This window comes from Vanrija pseudolonga, chromosome 2 (assembly GCF_020906515.1).
Source record: "Vanrija pseudolonga chromosome 2, complete sequence".
NCBI classification, from domain to species: domain Eukaryota; kingdom Fungi; phylum Basidiomycota; class Tremellomycetes; order Trichosporonales; family Trichosporonaceae; genus Vanrija; species Vanrija pseudolonga.
This window is the reverse complement of record NC_085850.1, coordinates 501,976-519,131: the sequence shown is the minus strand read 5'-3', so window position 1 is coordinate 519,131 and position 17,156 is coordinate 501,976. Positions and strand designations below refer to the sequence as shown.

The window sequence follows — 17,156 nt, the reverse complement described above, 5'->3', positions numbered from 1 at the left end:
GGTTTCATGGTTTATGGTTTCATGCCACTGTGCCTCTGCTGCTCCCTCTGATAGCTGGTAGCTGGTAGCCTGGTCAACAGCCGCGGCTATGTGGCGACCACTCACGAAGTGGGTAGCGGACGTTGTGCTCGCAATATGTACATAGCTCCGTATGCTGGGCGATGGGACAACTCTCCACGCATCACAGCTCACTCGATCGGCGACATCGGCGACTTCATCCCCACCCCCGCCACATGCAGCCCACCACCCTCCTCGCAGGCGCCAAGCGTGCCCGAAAGCCGTACATAATGAAGCGCTACACGCAGCTCCCCTTCTCGCTCTACCGCACGCAGCCCGGCCTGCCCGTCCGTCTCCGCTCCTACGAGGAACAGGCGGCGCTCGGCCGCTCGTCGTTCGACGTGGTCCTGCACGACGGGCTCGTCCTCCCCATGCCCGAGGGCGCGGTGTACACCACGCCAAACGGCATGTCCCTCCGTCCGCTGGGGGAAAACTTCGAGCGCATCCTCCGCGGCTTTCGGGGCGAGCCGCAGATCTACGCCCTCCGAGGCGGCATCACGCTCCCCGAAGGCCTGGTCGTGCTGCATGAGCGAACGGACCACTACTCCCTCCAGACTACCGTCCCCCTCACGCTTGCGCAGTTCAACGACACGCTCACTGAGTTTCTGAGGAGCCTGCCGCGTCCCGCGACCAAGGCGCAGATCCTGGAGTGGCTCGAGGACGAGGACGACCAGGATAACTAGACGGCAGTCGCCGGCCATCGCTCCAAGCTTCGCCTCTCGACAGACCAAGGTCCTCCCCATTCAGATAGACATACACACCACTCAGATACACCTACACCACTCATTCTCACATAAACACCACTTAGTCACACGCGCGTGTGGAATACCCCCCCCCCCCCCGCCTCCCCCCACGTAGCGTCGATGTAATATCATCACCACTCAGCCATCGCCGACCTCCGCCGGCATCCGTCCATGTGGCCACCCAGCCCCATAGCCACATACAGGCATTCGGCGTTGAACTCGTCTCCGGCACAGCCAGTCGTCTTCTCTTTTCCGATGAGATCGGATTGCCCCCTCGGCGTCTGCTTGTCGACACTGGCGTCATGGCAGCCGAGACTCGGCATTGCTGAGGATCCGGGTCGGCAAACAACCCGAAGACGAGCGTGCCGTCCGTGTTGCTTCCAGCAATGCACACAAGCACGGCCACATGTCAGGCCAGGCGCAGAGCTGCACGCGCGCACACATTCCTGGTCTGATAATGAACGGGACGCGAACATGGAGGGGAATGAACTTCGCGTCGCGAAAGGAAAACGTGGATGAGTCAAAACCAAAACCAAAAGAATTATTTCGTGCTCGCACGCTGAGTCGAACAGCGGTCGGGTCGGAAGCAGCAATTAACCACAACGACCAGTGATAACCACCTACACTATACGAGCCGGCTTCAATGATTACGGCAAACGGATCGGCGCGTTGCTTATATGCTCTCGAAACCTCCACCAGCACCTTTCTGGGTCGATCCCTCCTTCATCCTACCGCCCATCATGCACACGCACCCTTCGTCCAATGCAATACATGCTGGTTGATGTCTAGTGTACAGTGCAACATATCTACCTCTCGTCTAGTGCCCGTTGGCGTGGCCATTACCGTTGGCGACGCCGTTCGCCGCCGCCTCCCTCGTCGCCCTCTCCTCACTCAACACAGCCGGGCCCGGAATAGAAGGCTTGGGCTCGCCCAGAGCCCTTGGCCGGATGTCAAACTCGAAGATGTCGACGGGCAAGCCAACAGACACGACGTAGTTGGGCTGGTTTGCCGTCGCGACGACCTTGACCTCGATCGGTGCGGCCGACATGAGCACGTAAGCCTGCTCGCGCGAGTAGCCCATCTTGCCGAGGTACTGCATGGCGCTGAACGCCGCGTTGCGGTACGACACCATGCCGTCGCGGTCCGTCTGCTCGCCCTCGGGCGTGACGCTCAGCCCGGTGAACACGAGGCGGTTGCGGTACAGCACCTCGCTCGGGCTCGTCTCGTACATGGGCGTGTGGATGCCCAGCGCGCGGATACCGCCACGGATGAGGTTGACGCGGAGGGTCACGACGCCGGGCATCTCGATCGCCGTCGTCGGCTCGCCGTCCGCCTCGCAGAAGTGCAGGTCGCCGACGGACAGGTTGGCACCGGGGACGTAGACGGGCAGGTAGACTTTTGATCCGCGGACAAGCGCGCCAATGTCAATGTTGCCGCCGTGCTCGCGTCCAGGCGAGGTACGGGCGCCCTCGGCGTAGATCTTCTGGCGGGTGGCGTCGTCGAGCTCCTGGCCGACGTACGCGCCCTTGACGAGCGGGAGCGTGATCTCCGTGTTGCCGTGGCGGCTACGCTGCGCGGCCGCGACCTTGGACTCGCGCTCGGTCCACTTGGCGAGCAGCTCGGCCGAGGGCGCGGTGCCAATCACGCCGGGGTGCGCGCGCGACTGGAAGCGCACGTGCGGGACGTGTCGTGATGTCGTCTCGCAGCCCTCAAACTCCCAGATCGTCTTGGTGACCTTTGTCTTCTCGTCGGGCAGGTCGAGCGCCCCGACGCCTGGGTACGTGATGCAGTATCCCCATGGCTGGAGGGGGTGGGGCTGGACGCTAGGTTGTCAGCTTGGGGCTGGGTAGCGAGCGTTACTCACTCGAGGATGTCGATCTCGAGCACGTCGCCCGGCTGCGCCCCGGGAACGTGGAACGGTCCAGAGAGGTGGTGGTCCGAGTCGTGGTCCATGTCGAGGACGTCGTCGGCGCAGTCATCGTTGTTGATCTGGAAGCCTGGGTCGTTAGCTTCTGCCGGCGGACGCATCGCCTGGCCTCACCAGAGTAGTCCATGCACTCGACGTTGAACGCCTTGCCGAGCTCGAGCGAGCACACGGGCGGGATGTCGGGGTGCCAGCGGGTGTGGATCCGCTCCTGCTCGTTGGCGGGGCGGAAGGGGTCGACGCGGACGAGGGTGGGGATCTCGTACGGCGACGGCGTGTTCGCGAGCGGGGGGACGTTCTTCATCGTCGGCTTGGAGGAGGACGGGGGCGGCGTCGATGCCGGGGCAGCTGTCAGTGTCATTATGAGCGATAGGCAAGAGTCGAGCCAAACGCCGGCCGGACTCGACCTTTAGCATGCGTCTGTCAACATTGTCGGCGGTCGCCAAGCAACGTCTGCGGGGTTGGAAAAAGTTGGACATGCGGGGTGGGGGGCAGCAGGCACAACAAGCGAACAGCGCTTGTAGTCGCCGCTTAAACGCCGGCAGCGCGTCGCGTAGCGTATCCGCGCTTGTTCGTTTGGGCGGGCCGGGGGGGGGTGTGTGGGTTGGGCGGGTGGATGTATGCAGCGGCGTGCGGGGCGGTCAGCAGGAGACGACGCCAGCAGCATGCATGAGTTGATGTCGCGCGAATGGTAATGGCCGTTGACTGTTGGTTGGTGGGGTCGAGTGTTGGCCGAACCGATAACGGGCGGGTGGAGCGCGGCTGGCGGGAGATAACGGTTGTCGGCAGTGTTGCCGACCACACCACACACGCACACAAAAGAGTATCTCCCCCGCTCCCGAACCCCGGCCGCCAGTCCCCTTCCTCCTGGGACCGGTTCGGATTCAGCGAGCGGGCTCGAACCCGCGCCGTGTTGACCAGAGGGATTAACAGTACAACTGTTGTTCCGTGGCCAACACCGCTAGCACCGTGTGGTGGTGCCTGTGTGGTGGCGGTGTCATTGGGAGATATCGCGATTGCACCAAGGTCACAGGGGCCAGCGGCTGGCTGCGCGGCCGTATTCACAATGCATCCGATTAACGGGTCGTAGGGCATCACGCGTTGCATTGTTCAAGTATCTATGTAGCGTCCTGGTCAAAGAAAGGAGCGTGGGATAGCAGGCCCACGGCATGTGGTGGTGCATGTACGAGGGATGGGATAGGAGGCGATGCAGCGTCCAAGCGGTCTTAGGAGGGGACCAACCCACCGGAATCATCAGTCTGTGTGGCCTGCGGCGGAGGGGCCGACTGCACTTGGTAATCTGCCGCACTCTGCTGGGAATCCTGCCAGCCACTGGGGCCACCGCTGCCGCTGCCACTGTCGCAGCCGCTGCCACTACCACTGCCGCAGCCACTGCCGCTGCCGCTACCGCTGTCTGGTACGGGTCCGGCCGGCGGTACGCCTGGGTGAGTTCTGCTGGGTTAGACCTGTGATGTACACACTCCGACGAAACTCACTTGCCGTCTCCCTGCTGCTGGGGGATTGGGCTTGGGCTGCTGCTCGGGCTCGCGCCGGAGCAGTAGTTGGGGTCGGCCCTCTGGCATTCGCCCCAGCAGTCGAAGATGCCGTCCGGGACCTCCTTGCCGTTCGTGTCGATGCGTTTCTTGGGGATGTCAACATACTCGTTGGTGACAGAGAATCGCGAGCCTGGGATTTCCTCCGTCTTCAGATGCGGCCTCTCGCAGGTCTGAGTCTTGTACACCTGAGCGTTGTAGTAGATGCGGAGAAAGTAGGGCTGGACGACCACAGCTTGGCAGTTGAGCCCGCTACGGGTCGGCTTGTCTTTGCACTCGTCTGTCGTGAGGTCGGCGGATGACACGGACTCCGAGTAGGTGTACGTGTCTCCAAAGTCAAACTTGGCGGCGGCCTTGCTCAAGAGCCCTTGGCCTGCCTGGAGGGTGTTGATGCCAAACGATGCCTGGACAGAGTTGGACCAAGTCGTCGTCACAGTATGCGTCTGCGTCTTTATGAAGTTTGGGCAGATGCCACCGCAGCAGTACCTGTCCTCACTGAGACGAATGACGTCGGAAGTCCCGTTCTTGGGGATAAGCTCCCAACTGATCGGCTGCCAGCCGATTGTTGTCTGGACGTCGCCGCAAGACGGCTCGTACGGCGAGTCCCCTCTGGCGCCCAACTCGTGTTGCTGAGGTGAGCTGATGGCCTGTGCAGTACAAAAGAGCTCACATTGTTGATGTTGATGGCGGCCCCTTGTACTCGAGTAACGAGGGACGAGGCGGCGAAGGCCCAAAGAACGTGAATCAAGTGGTCAAAGGCAAGCATTCTATATTGTGATTTGCTGTTGTTATTTAGTGGAGGGTGATGGGAGGGAAGTGGATGGCGAGTTCGTCTGGCTCTCCTTTTCTCAGCGTGTTTTATAGGCAGAGGTGCTGTCCACATCTCCCCTCGCCACTTGACAGATTCAGTAGGGAGATCACACGGAGCTTCTCGAAGCGTCCGAGGCTTTACCTGAGCTGAGTAGCGATGCACACCGCCATGTTTCCTCGTCGACGGCCTCAACACAGCAGCAGCATGGAGCAGTCGACGGGTGTCTCACTCATGTTTGGCGCCACAACTGCCACCTCGGGCGTTTTCAACACCGGTTCCGTCTATTGCTAGCATACCACACTGCCTCCACTAGCAGCTTAATGCAACTAAGCAACCAACCTTATGTGCATGAAGCGTGTCCCGAGCATACGTATGTTCCACAATCATGGGCGGTGCGGCCCATGGTAGGAGTGAGGTCGTCGTGAGGGACCCCGTCGTCAACGCGGCCATGGACACCGCCGCACCGCACCTGGAAGGTGCCACTAGCAAGGCACAAGCCAGTGTCCACCTGACGCTGTCGCGCATTAACATCTAGACACTCTCAGTCTAACGTCTATATTCATTATAGCAACTGAAGCACCGCCAAAGCAAGATCACGCGTCCACCAGGGAGCGCGGCATTCATTCACAGAGACTATCGACAGTGTTTTTCTAGATACTCGGACAGGGTACAGCATCATGGCGGGCTGGCGCCAGGCCAGGTCAGGTTTGATCACAGCACAGGAATCAGTCCTGCTACGAATTCGCAGTCGTGGTGCTATGGCCACCCTTCTTCGTCTTGGTTGACTTGGCCGACTTAGGAGTTGTCGTGGGTGCCGAGTCGTCAGTTGTCGTAGGTGCCCACTGGTGGGCCGTGGTAGTGGGCCCTACAACAGTCAGTCAGCCAGGCATGGCGGCGACGATGCGTCTTAGACTCACCCGGCGATCCGTCATTCGTGGATGTGTGCTTGGACTTCTTACGAGACGTGCTCGTCGAGTCTCCTTGGCTCGACTCGGTTGGCCTGGTACCCGAGCCACCTCCCCCGCCAAAAACCCCGACGGTGCGAGACAACGAGGAGCTGGACTGGTCTGACAAGCCATTCTTGCCGCCATCGTTAATTCTGGAGTTGGCCCGCATTAGTGATCTGCGACTCCAAAGCACTATGCACGCACGTCACGTTGTTGCCGTCTCCATTGATGGTGACAGTGTTGCCGCCGCTGAGGTGTGAGTTCATTACAGCAAAGGGTCATCATCTCCCACCTGCTTCCACCAGAGGCTGACGGTGCTGTTTTGTTGGCCTCACAGCCTGGCTTGGCCACATCGGGGGCAAGGCAGTCCCCCCAACAGTCGTTGACACCGTAAGGAGCGCCGTCCTTGCCATTCACGGAGTATACTAGGGGGATATCGACTGTTTTATTGTACAGGTAGATCGGGGCAGCCGGTGGCGGACCATTATCGTTGTCGGAGAAAGCGCCGCACCGCTGCGTAACGGTCGCGTTGTATTGCACGCGAAGAACGTATGGCTGGAACAGGACGGCTTGGCAGTTCTTTCCCGCAAGGGGCGGTTGGTTGTCACAAGTGCTCGTTGTCAACTGTGATGTGGCAACCGCATATGTGTATGTGACCGAGTCCTTGAAGGAGGGCTTGAAAGGTATGGACTTGAAGAGGCCCGTGACAGCCGCTTTGGGCTCAAAGCCCACGGCGGCTTCAAAGGTGTTAGCCCAGGTAGTGGTGATGGTCGTCCCGTCCGCCTTGCTCCAGCTCTCGCATCTGCCCATGCAACACATCCTGTCCCCACTCAGTCGTACGACGCCGTCAGGTTCGGTCCTTAAAATGATTTGGGCATCGATAACGTCCCATTTGATGTCGGTCAGGAATGGAGGACAGGGGGGGCCGCCACCCTGCCACTGAGGAACTTCGGCCAGCACGGCAGGGGTGGCCGCCAGTCCAGGGAGAATGGGCGACGAACTCGCATCCGTCTTGAGCACTGGCTTGGCCGACTAGAGGTCAGCAAGTCATGCATGTCACTGCTTGGCGTACAGTCTCGCTAAGGGAACCGCCGGCCGAAGACAGTGTAACAGCGTTGTTCTGCGAATTCTGTGAAGGTGAGTAACCGTAAGCAGTCTAGCAAGTATCCGGACTCACACTCTTGGCCTTGCACACTGCACCGTTGACGTGAGGAAGGAAAACACTGGCGGCCAAGTAGGTAAGCAAAACCGAGTACTGAATGAGGCGGATCATGATAGAGGGAGGGCCTTGGGAAGAAGGGTGAGCGAGGAATCGAGCACTCCTTGCTCGTTGTTTATGCGCGACGGGACAGCTCCAGACGCGTCAGACAAACAGCAACTGCTACTCCCTTGCAAACAACGCGCTGGCCATGATACCGTTTCACTAACCATCGCCGAGAGGGGGTAAAACGGAGGGGAAGAACACAGCATCGTGCCCGCTTGCGCTGAGAGAGGGGTTCGTTGGCGAAGGCGAGGCGGCCTGGGACCGGGGTCAGACGTTCAGTCGTGAGTGTTCTCGGTATTCTTTGGAGGCGCTGCCACCTCCCGAAGCGACCCCTCGGAGGTGTCTGCATTGAGGCCCCTCTGAAACGTTAGCAGGGCACATAGCTAATAACGAAAGCACTCACACTGCTCTGATGGGGAGCCTCACAGGTACTGTTGTTGAAGGGGAAGGAAGACGCGTCGCGATGTGAAACGCCCCACCTTTTAAGTCATGCCTTTGTCAGTTTGGACGAGGGGCTCAGTGAGGCCGCTCTGCCATCAAGCCAGTCCCGCTCGTGCCGCCGGCTTTGATCTGGACAACACGCCTCAAGCATGAGGAGAGAAGAGGACCGAAACCGTAGGAGATCTGGGCGAAGTGCTGGAGGTGGGCACGCCGCAAAGCAAAGATATAAAAAGATGTCACGATGTCGGCAGTTGTAAACAGGCACCAACCAACATACCACACACTAGTGACGGACTGGGGGGTTAGTCGTAGACCTCGCGCGGCACTCTCTAGCAACAACTTCCACGCTTGCGTTTCACTAGGAACACCCCCACCAAATTAGGCAAGGCCACCTCTTCTGCCTGACGACAGCCGCACTCTGTCAAGAATGCACGTTGTTCAAACCTGTCGGCTAGTCTGCTGACCGGGAACCGACTGTCGTCGATCCGGGGTAATGTGAAGCCCAAGCTTCCCAACCGCACCATGATGCAAACTGATCTTTGTTTGCCACCACAGTCTCTCTTCACAAGCACATCCATCTCGGAGGACACACCATGAGCGTCTCCCTAACCGTCACGTCGGCGCCAACTGGCCCAACCGCGGCCGCTGTCCCGCCCCAGACGACCTCCTCCGAGGACGGACCCGTGCGTCCGCCGAACCTGACGACAACAATCAGCTTCACATTCCCGCATTCGCAGGCGCCTCCTGCACCGTCGCCGGCATCCCAAGATTCTCAGCTGTCGACAGTTATCTCCGTCCCGACTTGGCAGTTCATCTGGCCAGAACAGAACTCGGACTGTGCCAAAGCGGCGTGCATGTTCTTCTACCAAACTCCCGAGATATCAAACGCATACTCCACCAACAACATCACCTGCCAGGTCGACCGAACAACCATCGCCTTCACCAAGTTCAATGGGTCGTCTCTCAAGAAGTGCAACGACGGCTACGCTGGTTCAACACACGACTCGGACAAGTGGAACTTTGACGGCTCCGACCCGCGTTCGCCCAAGAATTCATTCATGCAACGCACGACATACCTCTCCACATGCTACTTCAACTACATGCAATGTGCGACCTACATCTGTGGATGGCACAACTCGCAAGTGTTCCTCATCACGAATGGGTCGGTCGACGTGCTCAACAGCCCTGCGATCGCCCAGTGCACCTGCGACGAGAACTTCTCGTCCTTGCTTGCAATCCGAGCCCGTGGCTGGCTGAACTGGACCGACCCGTGCAAGCAGCAAATCCTGGTCGTACACCGGTACCATTCTAGCGCGCCGGTCGGGTATCGCCTGCCGCAATTGCTGGTGATCGGGTTGGGAGCTCTGGCCGCGGTAGGCGCGTTGCTGTAGGGAGGTGCTGCAGGCAGGCAGGAAGCGGACGAGGCTCTCAAACCACGACACTCAACGGTCATAATCTTTCATTGTATCTCAATGTCACCCTTATGCCATCGGTACGCCGGTGCATGCGACTCAGATATATCACCACTGCTGGCAGTCGCACATATGTGGGCCAACCTAATCAGCCCCTTGGCGGATAGCAAGCGCGCGGCAGGGCCACGCGAGGTGGGGGTTCAGGACCTATTTCAATTCGTACTCGGCTACATCGGTGATGTTATCAGTCTTGCAACACGAGGCTTGGCAGGATAAAGCGAGGAGAGAGAGCATTTGACTTCGGTTCGGAGCATGCTTTTGGAGAGGTGGTTGGCAGCTGGTGACCGTGTAGTGGGAGGGTCACGAGCATACATCTCGCTGCTCCCACCCTTGCTCGTTATCTCCAAGCGCGTAAAGCTGTCGATGCTCATCACGGGGTCCATGCCAGCGCGTATAGTTGCAGGCTCGAGCGCTTTGGAGCGTCTTTATAAGACTGGGGGGAGTGGTAGACATGAGTCTGTCGACCTTGTCTGTCCCATGATCGCGAGGCGACAACTCGACAGTTCGTAGTACAATGCGGCATTCCACGGTGCCCACCCGGCATTGCCCGCGTCGTCCGACCTGGGGTGGTGGTGGCTCGCAGCTCGAGGCATCGCAACACGAATTGGCAGATCTCACATCGGTCCCAGATTCTCCCCCGTGCTCTCTGGCTCTGGCTCAACTGTACCCCCCGCAGGCATTTGGCATGGGCTCAGGCTGATGTCCTTGACTGCTCGCGTGCTGACGCCTGAGACACGGAAAGGCCGGCACCGGGCCAGTGCCGACTTTGCAGCAGCAGCAGGAACAACAAATTACAAGCGCTTATACCAAATATTAGAAATCATCCTCGGCTCGTTAAGGCGCCTCCCTCCCCCCTCCTCCCCCACGCGCCGCCCCCACTGAGTCAGTCGACTTGACTGCTCCGGGCGACGCAGAGAGTGACAACCAACCCCCCGATGCCAAGAAGGAGACCGAGATGCAAGCAAGGGTATGCAAGGGAGATGGCCAGAGGACGTCGTGCCATGTGGCTAATGTGATATTGATTACCGCCTTGTCCGACTTTTCGCCCAGCCCAGCCCAACAACATCAAAGAGAGGAATAAGGTCACACTTTGCCCCCCCTCCACCCCCACTCTGTCGCCCACCCACCCCCACATCTCACAACCTCATGTCACTTTGAAACAATAACAACAACCACCACTCTCGCATGAGCAACGAAGGCATCGACCTAACGACGCAGCAGGAGCCCGCGCCCCGCGTCGTGCGCCGACGGCGCGGCCTCTTCAAGAGGTCTCGCACAGGATGTGAGTAGCAACCTATCTCGGCTTAAGCGCGCGCTGCGCTGCGCCGCGCCGTGCGATGCCGCATGACGTGCGCGCGGAACGCTATCGCAGCTTGCCCCTCCTCTCTCCAGTACGCTGACACCACAGGCGGCACATGCAAGCGGTTGGTACCCCGTCCCGACACAATACTTACTCCAGACGCGGCAAGAAGTGCGATGAGATCTGGAGCCCAGAAGGCTACTGCCAGCGGTGTCTCGCCGGGCCATGGGAGTGCTCTGGCCGCACCTCGATGCCCGGCCGGCCAGCGTTCACGCTGTCCAAGTCGCCCACGGCGGGCGTGGACGACGCCGCGTCGACGCTGTCGGGCCTGTCGTCCCTCGCGGCGGCGGCCGGCGCAGGCATCGCGTCCGTCTCGCCCCCCGCGCCGATGGCCGCCCGGCCGACCTCCGCCCGCCAGCCGATCGCCTCAAGCCCAGCAACGAGCATCTCAGTGGGGTCAGTGAGCAGCGTGAGCTCGCGCACGCCGCTCCCGAACCAGCCGGTGCCCCTACCCGCCGCCGCGCCGTTCCCGCCTACCCCGTCCGACAGCAACGGCGTCACGCCGTTCGCGCTGTGGAACGGCCTCGTGCCGCCCGCCGACGCGACGCGCCCGCTCTTCACCACACCGTTCAGTCAGCCCCTGTTCGACTGGCCAGATGGGAACGGGCCGACGGCGGTCCTGACCACCACGGCGGACGGCACGCTGGCAATCGACGCCAGCACCGAGCCACTGGGTGGCGTGAGCTCCGCTGTTGAGGAGTTCTGGAACTCGCTCAGCGCGAGCTTCAACCCCCAGGCTGGGTCATCGGGTGCCGGGAGCTTCAACACGGGCAGCAGGGTGCTGTTCTTGTCGAGCGACCGGCCAATGCGCCAGGGCGTGAGCCTCGCCGAGATCTACGCCCGCGTCGTCGACAGCTGGCTCGTTGGGTTGACTGAGCACAAGCGGGACTATGCCAGGGCAAGGATTCTCGCCCTCAACGACACGAACAGTGAGTGTGGTTGCTGGGATTAAGCTGACTCCGTGCCAGGCGTCATGAGGGCAGTGCGCTATGCCGTCGCAGCGGCGTACATCTTCCTGTTTGCTTCTGGCCCAGAAGGACACAAGGACCGCCGTCCAAAGCTCGTCGAGCTGGCGTGCAAGGGTGCTGGCATCCCCGAGGACCTTATGGGCGCGTCTGCAGCCGAGAGTGGAGACACGACAGCGGCGACAAAGAAGATCACGCTGTACGTCGACCACGTGTCGACACCATTTGCGAGCGACCTCGAGAGCGCAAAGTGGACCGAGGACGCCATTCACGAGTTGAGGAACATCCAGATCACGAAGCAGTCAGAGCTGAGTGACTTGTGAGTGGCCAAATTTGTGACCAAGCTGACAGGCCAGACTGTGGGGTGTCATCGACCTCCAGCTTGTGGAGTTTATCCGTGGTGGCGCAGCACCCAGCTACAGCATGCTCGCGCTTGGCGACAGACTCGTGCGGTCCGTCTTCCCGGGTGACCACCCGTCACTGTCGCTCTGGGACCTGCGCACGCCCGAGACGTTCTCTCTGCGGCTGTACGCAATCTCAGACCTTTCGCGGTGCATCGTTCAGCGCGGCCGCCGGACAATGTGGGTGTAGAGGTCCCCTTGTTAACGCTGCTAACCCGCCAGATTCAACTTCTACATGGACGTCCGCGCACACGAGCCCGCAGACGAGGGCGACGAGGAGCCGTGGGCATCGCCGTACCTCGGCATGCCGGACGCGATCATGACGCTGCTCGCGCGCGTGGTCAACCTCTGCTCGGAACTCAACACGCGGTCAGCGGCGAGCATCAAGGCGGACGCGGACGAGATTGAGTCCGACCTGCGATCGTGGACGCCGGCGCCCGTGTCGCCACACAACGTCGACAGCTCGGCGCTCGTGACGCGCACGATCGCGGGCGAGATGTGGCGTCTGTGCACGCTCATCGTGCTGTACCAGTCTGTGCACCGCGTCGGCGGGCTACACACTGTGCTGCGGCGCGCGGGGACTGAGATGCTCTCGCTCCTGTCGAGCATCACGCAGTTCCCCTCGGGCGACCTGTGGGGCTTCCTTGCGCTGCCTGCATTCCTCGCGGCCTGCCTCAGCATCACGGACCACGACAGGAAGCGCGCCATGTCGTTCCTCGTGCGCACGGGCCCCGAGCGCGTGTGGCTCGACAACATCGCCCTTGTGGAGAAGGTGTGGGAGGAGACGGACGAGACGGGGAGGATCGTCGACTGGCACGACAAGCTCACGCGCGAGGGGCTGTCGGTTGCGTTCTTTTAGGGAACAGGAGGGAGGGGAGACGGGAGACGAGACGAGCATTACAACCCATAGTGGAGAAAATCAAGCCGCCAGGCGCGTTGTACATTACCCATAATCATGTTGTGCATTGGCGTTTACATACGAGCGGGGGCGGGGCGCGAGCGCGCGCGCGGCTAGATTAGGGCGCCGGGCGAGTAGACGACCTTCTGGACCTGGGTCTCGAGCTCGATAAACGCGGGGACTGTGATAGATAAGCGCTTAGGTACAGAGATAAGATTACGCACCGCCATACGGGAGGATGTCGTTGAAGACGATGATGCCGATTTCCGACGTGCGGTCCGCGAGCCAGAAGCAGTTGGAGATACCTCCCTGGCAAAGTCAGCACGCTCAGCCTCCTGCCCTGTACCCACCCATTCGCCAGAGTTGGCCCGCCGCCCGCCGTCAATGTCATCTAGGTTGACTGGTCTCCGTCAGCGCCACCTCCCGCAGGACAGACAGGACCCACGTAAATGCCCCAGCCCCCAGCCCTTCCGCTCGCCAGGGAGCAGCACGAGCGCGCCGTCCGCCACGCCCGTGTCCGTCGTCGCGACGCTCGCGTTGTCCCCTAGCGCGCCTTGGTCCGGCACGTCGGCCACCTGGTTGGCGAACATGTCCCCTACCACGGGGGCGGGGAGGATGCGCTTCCCGGTGGTCGGGTGCGCGCCGTTGTTGAGTAGCGTCGACAGGAGGGTGAGGTAGTCTTCGCCTGTGGTGAAGAGGCCGCCGCCGCCCGATTTCTCGGTGCCCTGCGCGACGACCTTGGGCCACGCGGCCGTATCACCGAACGCGTACGGCGTGAAGGTCTCCTTACCGTCCCAGAGGTGCAGGGTCGCGAGGCGTGCCGCCAGGTCGGGCCGGGAGGCCATGTCGAACGAGGTGGACGCCATGCCGAGCGCGCCGAAGATGTTTTCTGGGGTGGGTCAGCGGCAGCCCGTAGTAGATAACGCACCCTGGCAGTAGTCCTCCAGCGACTGGCCCGACACGCGCTCGACGACCACGCCGGCCCAGTCGACGCTGACGCCGTAGTCGAACTTGGCGCCGGGCTCAGCGACAAGCGGCTGGGTGGTTAGCAGCCGGCTGAAGCCGCCGAGCTTACCGAGTCGAGAGCGCGCAGCGGGTCCGCGTCCGGGTGCAGCCCGCACCACCGGCGCACGTGGATGTTGTACCACGGGTACGTGAACCCCGCTGTGTGGGTAAGGAGGTGGTGCAGCGTGATCGGTTTGCTGGGCAGTCAGCGGTGTAGATGCAGAGGGGGGCAACTCACGTCGCCTTGCGCGTTGTGATCTCCGTGTCGGTCGACGACACGACGACGTCGGGGCTCGCGAGCTCGGGACAAACGCGGCCCACGTCGTCGTCGAGCCCGATCTTGCCCGCGGCAACGAGCTGCATCGCGGCCACGCTCGTGATGAGCTTGGTGCACGACGCGACCCAGAACACCGTGTCGTTGGCGTACGCTGCGCCGGTGCCGAGGTCCTTCGTGCCGGCCGCGCGGAGGAAGAGGCGCTCGCCAGCCTTGTTGGTGATGCCTATCAGCGTGCCCGGGTGCCCCGGCTTCGCAGCGTACGCGTCGAGCAGGGCGTCGATTTGGGCGACAGCAGCGGGGGATAGGTGGACCATTGTGCGTTGTGTGGGGGGCTGAGTGGGGGAGTTAGTGGCAACGATGTAAATAATACGAGACCACAGTCGGGTCGGGCGAAGCCGACTCCTTCTCCGGCTTCGAGAACGCGACCGAAGAGCCTATGCGCGCTTCTCGCGCTTCTACTCGAAGGCTACGCAGTGCCAAGACGAGCAGGAGATATGTACGGTATTGTTGTGCTGTCCTGGGCGAGCGAGGAGACAGAGGAGGGGATTCCGAGGCGGGGGCCGTGGGGCCCTGCGGAGATTGTGGGTGGCGTTCACGCCAAGATAGCTCTCCCGACAGCCGGTACCAGCTCGTGGCCTTCATACCCGGTCGCATACGCTAATCGGGATGGAAAGGGGGAGCGAACAAAGCGCTTTACGCGCTTGTACAGCAGAGATATGCAGATAGGGAGTCAGGTGACGATGGGCCTCGCCGGCGGAGTGGCACCGACTCGAACGGTATATCAGGGGTAGGAAGTTTGTGTATTTCCCCCTCCTCCCCAAGTCGCGAGACACTCACGCCTTCTCCTCTTCATAGTCATAGACACAATGAGCCGCCCCGCCAGCGTCCATTCAGTGGGCGAGAAGGCCGAAGCGAAAGACACGCTCGCCGAGCCCGCCCCGGCCAGCGTGCCGTGGTTCAGGAGCACGTACACCCAGGCCGTGGTGACGGGCATCGCGTCCTTCCTCGCGCCGGGGATGTACGCTGCGTGCGCGGCCACCGGCGCCGGTGGTCTCGCCGACGTCAAGATCGGGAACGCGAGCGTCGCCGTCGCGTTCGCGCTCATCGTGCCCTCTGCCCTCGCTGCCAGTGAGTCGCCGCCTCCTCCTGTCCACTGACTCGCCCAGCCGGCGTGAGTCCGCCACACGAGGCACGGCGCCACTGACCCCAGTTTATCTCCAAGTTTAACGTCCGCACGTCGCTGGCGATCGGTGCAGCGGGGTACGCTCCGTACGCGGCGGCTTTGGTGCGTACCGCGTTGGGATGAGCCGTATGCCCCGCACTGACGCCACACCAGTACACCAACTCGGCGTTCGGCAACCAGTGGTTCCTCATCCTCGGGGCCGTGATCTGCGGCCTGACGTCAGGCATCTTCTGGGTGACAGAAGGCACCATCATCATGGTGTACTCTGAGCCCGCGCGCAAGGGGCGTCTCGTGGCCATCTGGCAGAGCCTGTTCAACCTCGCCACGCTGGTCGGTGGTGCGATCAACCTCGCGCTCAACGTCGACATTGCCAAGCCCGGCGGGCTGAGGCCAAAGACGTACCTCGTGTTCGTGGGCCTCAGCTCGTGCGCGCCCCTGTTTTCCTTGTTGCTGTCCAACCCCAGGCAAGTGAAGCGCGCCGACGGCCGCCCGGTGCCTGCGCTGCCGAGTGAAGGGTTCTTCAAGGAGGTGTGGCTTACGCTGCTCGAGCTGCGCCACCCGCGTGTGTTGGCTGCGGCCTTCCTCTGGAGCCACTCGCTCTTTGTCCCGAGTTTCTTTAGTAAGTCCGAGAGACCAGCATGAAGCTGACTCGCACAGGCACATACCTCGCATACTGTGAGCTAGACGCGTTGTTGCTCAGCTGACGCCAGACTTCTCGGTGCGCGTGCGCGGCATGTCGTCGATCGTGCAGCCCGTCCTTTCCATCATCTGTAAGCTGGCACACCCACCTCAGAAGCTGACGCCCAGGGCACCAAGCCAACGGAGTGAGCACCTCCCACCCTGCCCTACCTGACAGCAGTACCTCCTCGACTCGAACATCCGCCTGCGCAAGAAGCTCGTCATCGCGTGGTCCGTCATCCAAGGCAAGTGCTTTCCCTGTCACTCTGCTAACCCCCAGCGGTCATCGCCGTCTGCGTGATCTGGGTCATGGTCGACCTGGTGTACATAAAGAACCACCCCGAAGCCACCGTCGTCTACGACTGGGAGACGCGCCGCTGGGCCGTGTGGTGGTTCCCCGCGGTGCTCGGCAGCGCCGCCGCGTGGGTGTCGTACGGCTACAGTGAGTCGGCGTGTGCTCTGCCATACTGTACTCGCACTCACACGCACCCCCTAGACTACTACATGGCCGCGTACATCATCCCCAAGAACTCGGACGGCGTGCGCATGAGCCGCATCATCGCGACGCTGCGCTCGGCCGAGAGCGGGTCCGCCGCGGTCGGGTTCGGCATCGGCTCGCTCCAGCTCGCCATGTACAAACTCGGCATCATCAACATCTTCTTCTTGGCGGTCGTGCTCGTGCTTGGCACGTGGCTGCATATCTGGATCTGGCGGGCGGACGAGAAGGGCACGTTTGGGTACGTTGAGGACTGGGCCGAGGCGCGCGAGGCCGCCCGTGAGGAGAAGTGAGCGTTGTAAATGGGTGATAAAGGTGATGCAAAGGGTTCGGACGTGGAAGAGGCACACTTGCGACTTGGCGTCAACACCCGTGGCGCGGTGTGGCGTTGCTCGGTCGACCGCAGCTGGATGGCGGTTATGAAGCACTCAACCGACCGGAGAACAACACCCGCCAGCACAGCGCAGCGGGTGCAAGGCCGGTTGTTCGTCGCAAGTCGAACGACAGGTCGAGTGTTCGAGCCTGCTCGCTGAATCCGAACCGGTTCCAGGAGGAAGGGGACTGGCGGCCGGGGTTCGGGAGCGGGGGAGATACTCTTTTGTGTGCATGTGGGGGTGTTTGTGTGTGCGCGGAGGCGGAGCACCGGCTTGGGCCAGTGTGTCTTGTTTGTCGGCAGCCATG

General features: G+C 61.6%; 8 protein-coding genes across 8 annotated transcripts; 4 read left to right on the top strand and 4 right to left on the bottom strand.

Moving 5' to 3' along the window:
- Positions 1-233: 233 nt before the first annotated feature.
- Positions 234-740, top strand: LOC62_02G001964 (uncharacterized protein; the record flags this gene model as incomplete). The annotated part of the gene is made up of 1 exon (XM_062768465.1): positions 234-740. The coding sequence occupies one exon, from the start codon at positions 234-236 to the stop codon at positions 738-740; it is 507 nt and encodes a 168-aa protein (XP_062624449.1).
- Positions 741-1,617: 877 nt separating this feature from the next.
- On the bottom strand, positions 1,618-3,138 carry SPAC869.04 (Putative formamidase; the record flags this gene model as incomplete). Its single annotated transcript, XM_062768464.1, has 3 exons — positions 2,842-3,138; positions 2,665-2,797; positions 1,618-2,623 (listed from the first exon to the last, which is right to left on the bottom strand). Exons 1-3 carry the CDS (start codon positions 3,083-3,085, stop codon positions 1,618-1,620), a joined length of 1,383 nt encoding a protein of 460 aa, XP_062624448.1. The 5' UTR covers positions 3,086-3,138.
- Positions 3,139-4,128: 990 nt separating this feature from the next.
- On the bottom strand, positions 4,129-5,043 carry LOC62_02G001962 (uncharacterized protein; the record flags this gene model as incomplete). The annotated part of the gene is made up of 3 exons (XM_062768463.1): positions 4,129-4,165; positions 4,221-4,906; positions 4,948-5,043. 3 exons carry the CDS (start codon positions 5,041-5,043, stop codon positions 4,129-4,131), a joined length of 819 nt encoding a protein of 272 aa, XP_062624447.1.
- A 1,138-nt stretch (positions 5,044-6,181) lies between these two features.
- On the bottom strand, positions 6,182-7,308 carry LOC62_02G001961 (uncharacterized protein; the record flags this gene model as incomplete). Its single annotated transcript, XM_062768462.1, has 4 exons — positions 6,182-6,284; positions 6,328-7,067; positions 7,108-7,164; positions 7,213-7,308. 4 exons carry the CDS (start codon positions 7,306-7,308, stop codon positions 6,182-6,184), a joined length of 996 nt encoding a protein of 331 aa, XP_062624446.1.
- A 1,025-nt stretch (positions 7,309-8,333) lies between these two features.
- Positions 8,334-9,131, top strand: LOC62_02G001960 (uncharacterized protein; the record flags this gene model as incomplete). Its single annotated transcript, XM_062768461.1, has 1 exon — positions 8,334-9,131. The coding sequence occupies one exon, from the start codon at positions 8,334-8,336 to the stop codon at positions 9,129-9,131; it is 798 nt and encodes a 265-aa protein (XP_062624445.1).
- A 1,425-nt stretch (positions 9,132-10,556) lies between these two features.
- On the top strand, positions 10,557-12,797 carry LOC62_02G001959 (uncharacterized protein; the record flags this gene model as incomplete). Its single annotated transcript, XM_062768460.1, has 5 exons — positions 10,557-10,561; positions 10,672-11,501; positions 11,541-11,856; positions 11,894-12,118; positions 12,161-12,797. 5 exons carry the CDS (start codon positions 10,557-10,559, stop codon positions 12,795-12,797), a joined length of 2,013 nt encoding a protein of 670 aa, XP_062624444.1.
- A 152-nt stretch (positions 12,798-12,949) lies between these two features.
- On the bottom strand, positions 12,950-14,432 carry lovD_10 (Acyltransferase LovD; the record flags this gene model as incomplete). The annotated part of the gene is made up of 7 exons (XM_062768459.1): positions 12,950-13,017; positions 13,061-13,145; positions 13,187-13,236; positions 13,282-13,725; positions 13,765-13,873; positions 13,912-14,038; positions 14,080-14,432. 7 exons carry the CDS (start codon positions 14,430-14,432, stop codon positions 12,950-12,952), a joined length of 1,236 nt encoding a protein of 411 aa, XP_062624443.1.
- A 552-nt stretch (positions 14,433-14,984) lies between these two features.
- Positions 14,985-16,768, top strand: SPAC922.05c_5 (UNC93-like protein; the record flags this gene model as incomplete). The annotated part of the gene is made up of 8 exons (XM_062768458.1): positions 14,985-15,246; positions 15,375-15,403; positions 15,455-15,920; positions 16,012-16,071; positions 16,109-16,125; positions 16,158-16,239; positions 16,260-16,421; positions 16,476-16,768. 8 exons carry the CDS (start codon positions 14,985-14,987, stop codon positions 16,766-16,768), a joined length of 1,371 nt encoding a protein of 456 aa, XP_062624442.1.
- Positions 16,769-17,156: the final 388 nt, after the last annotated feature.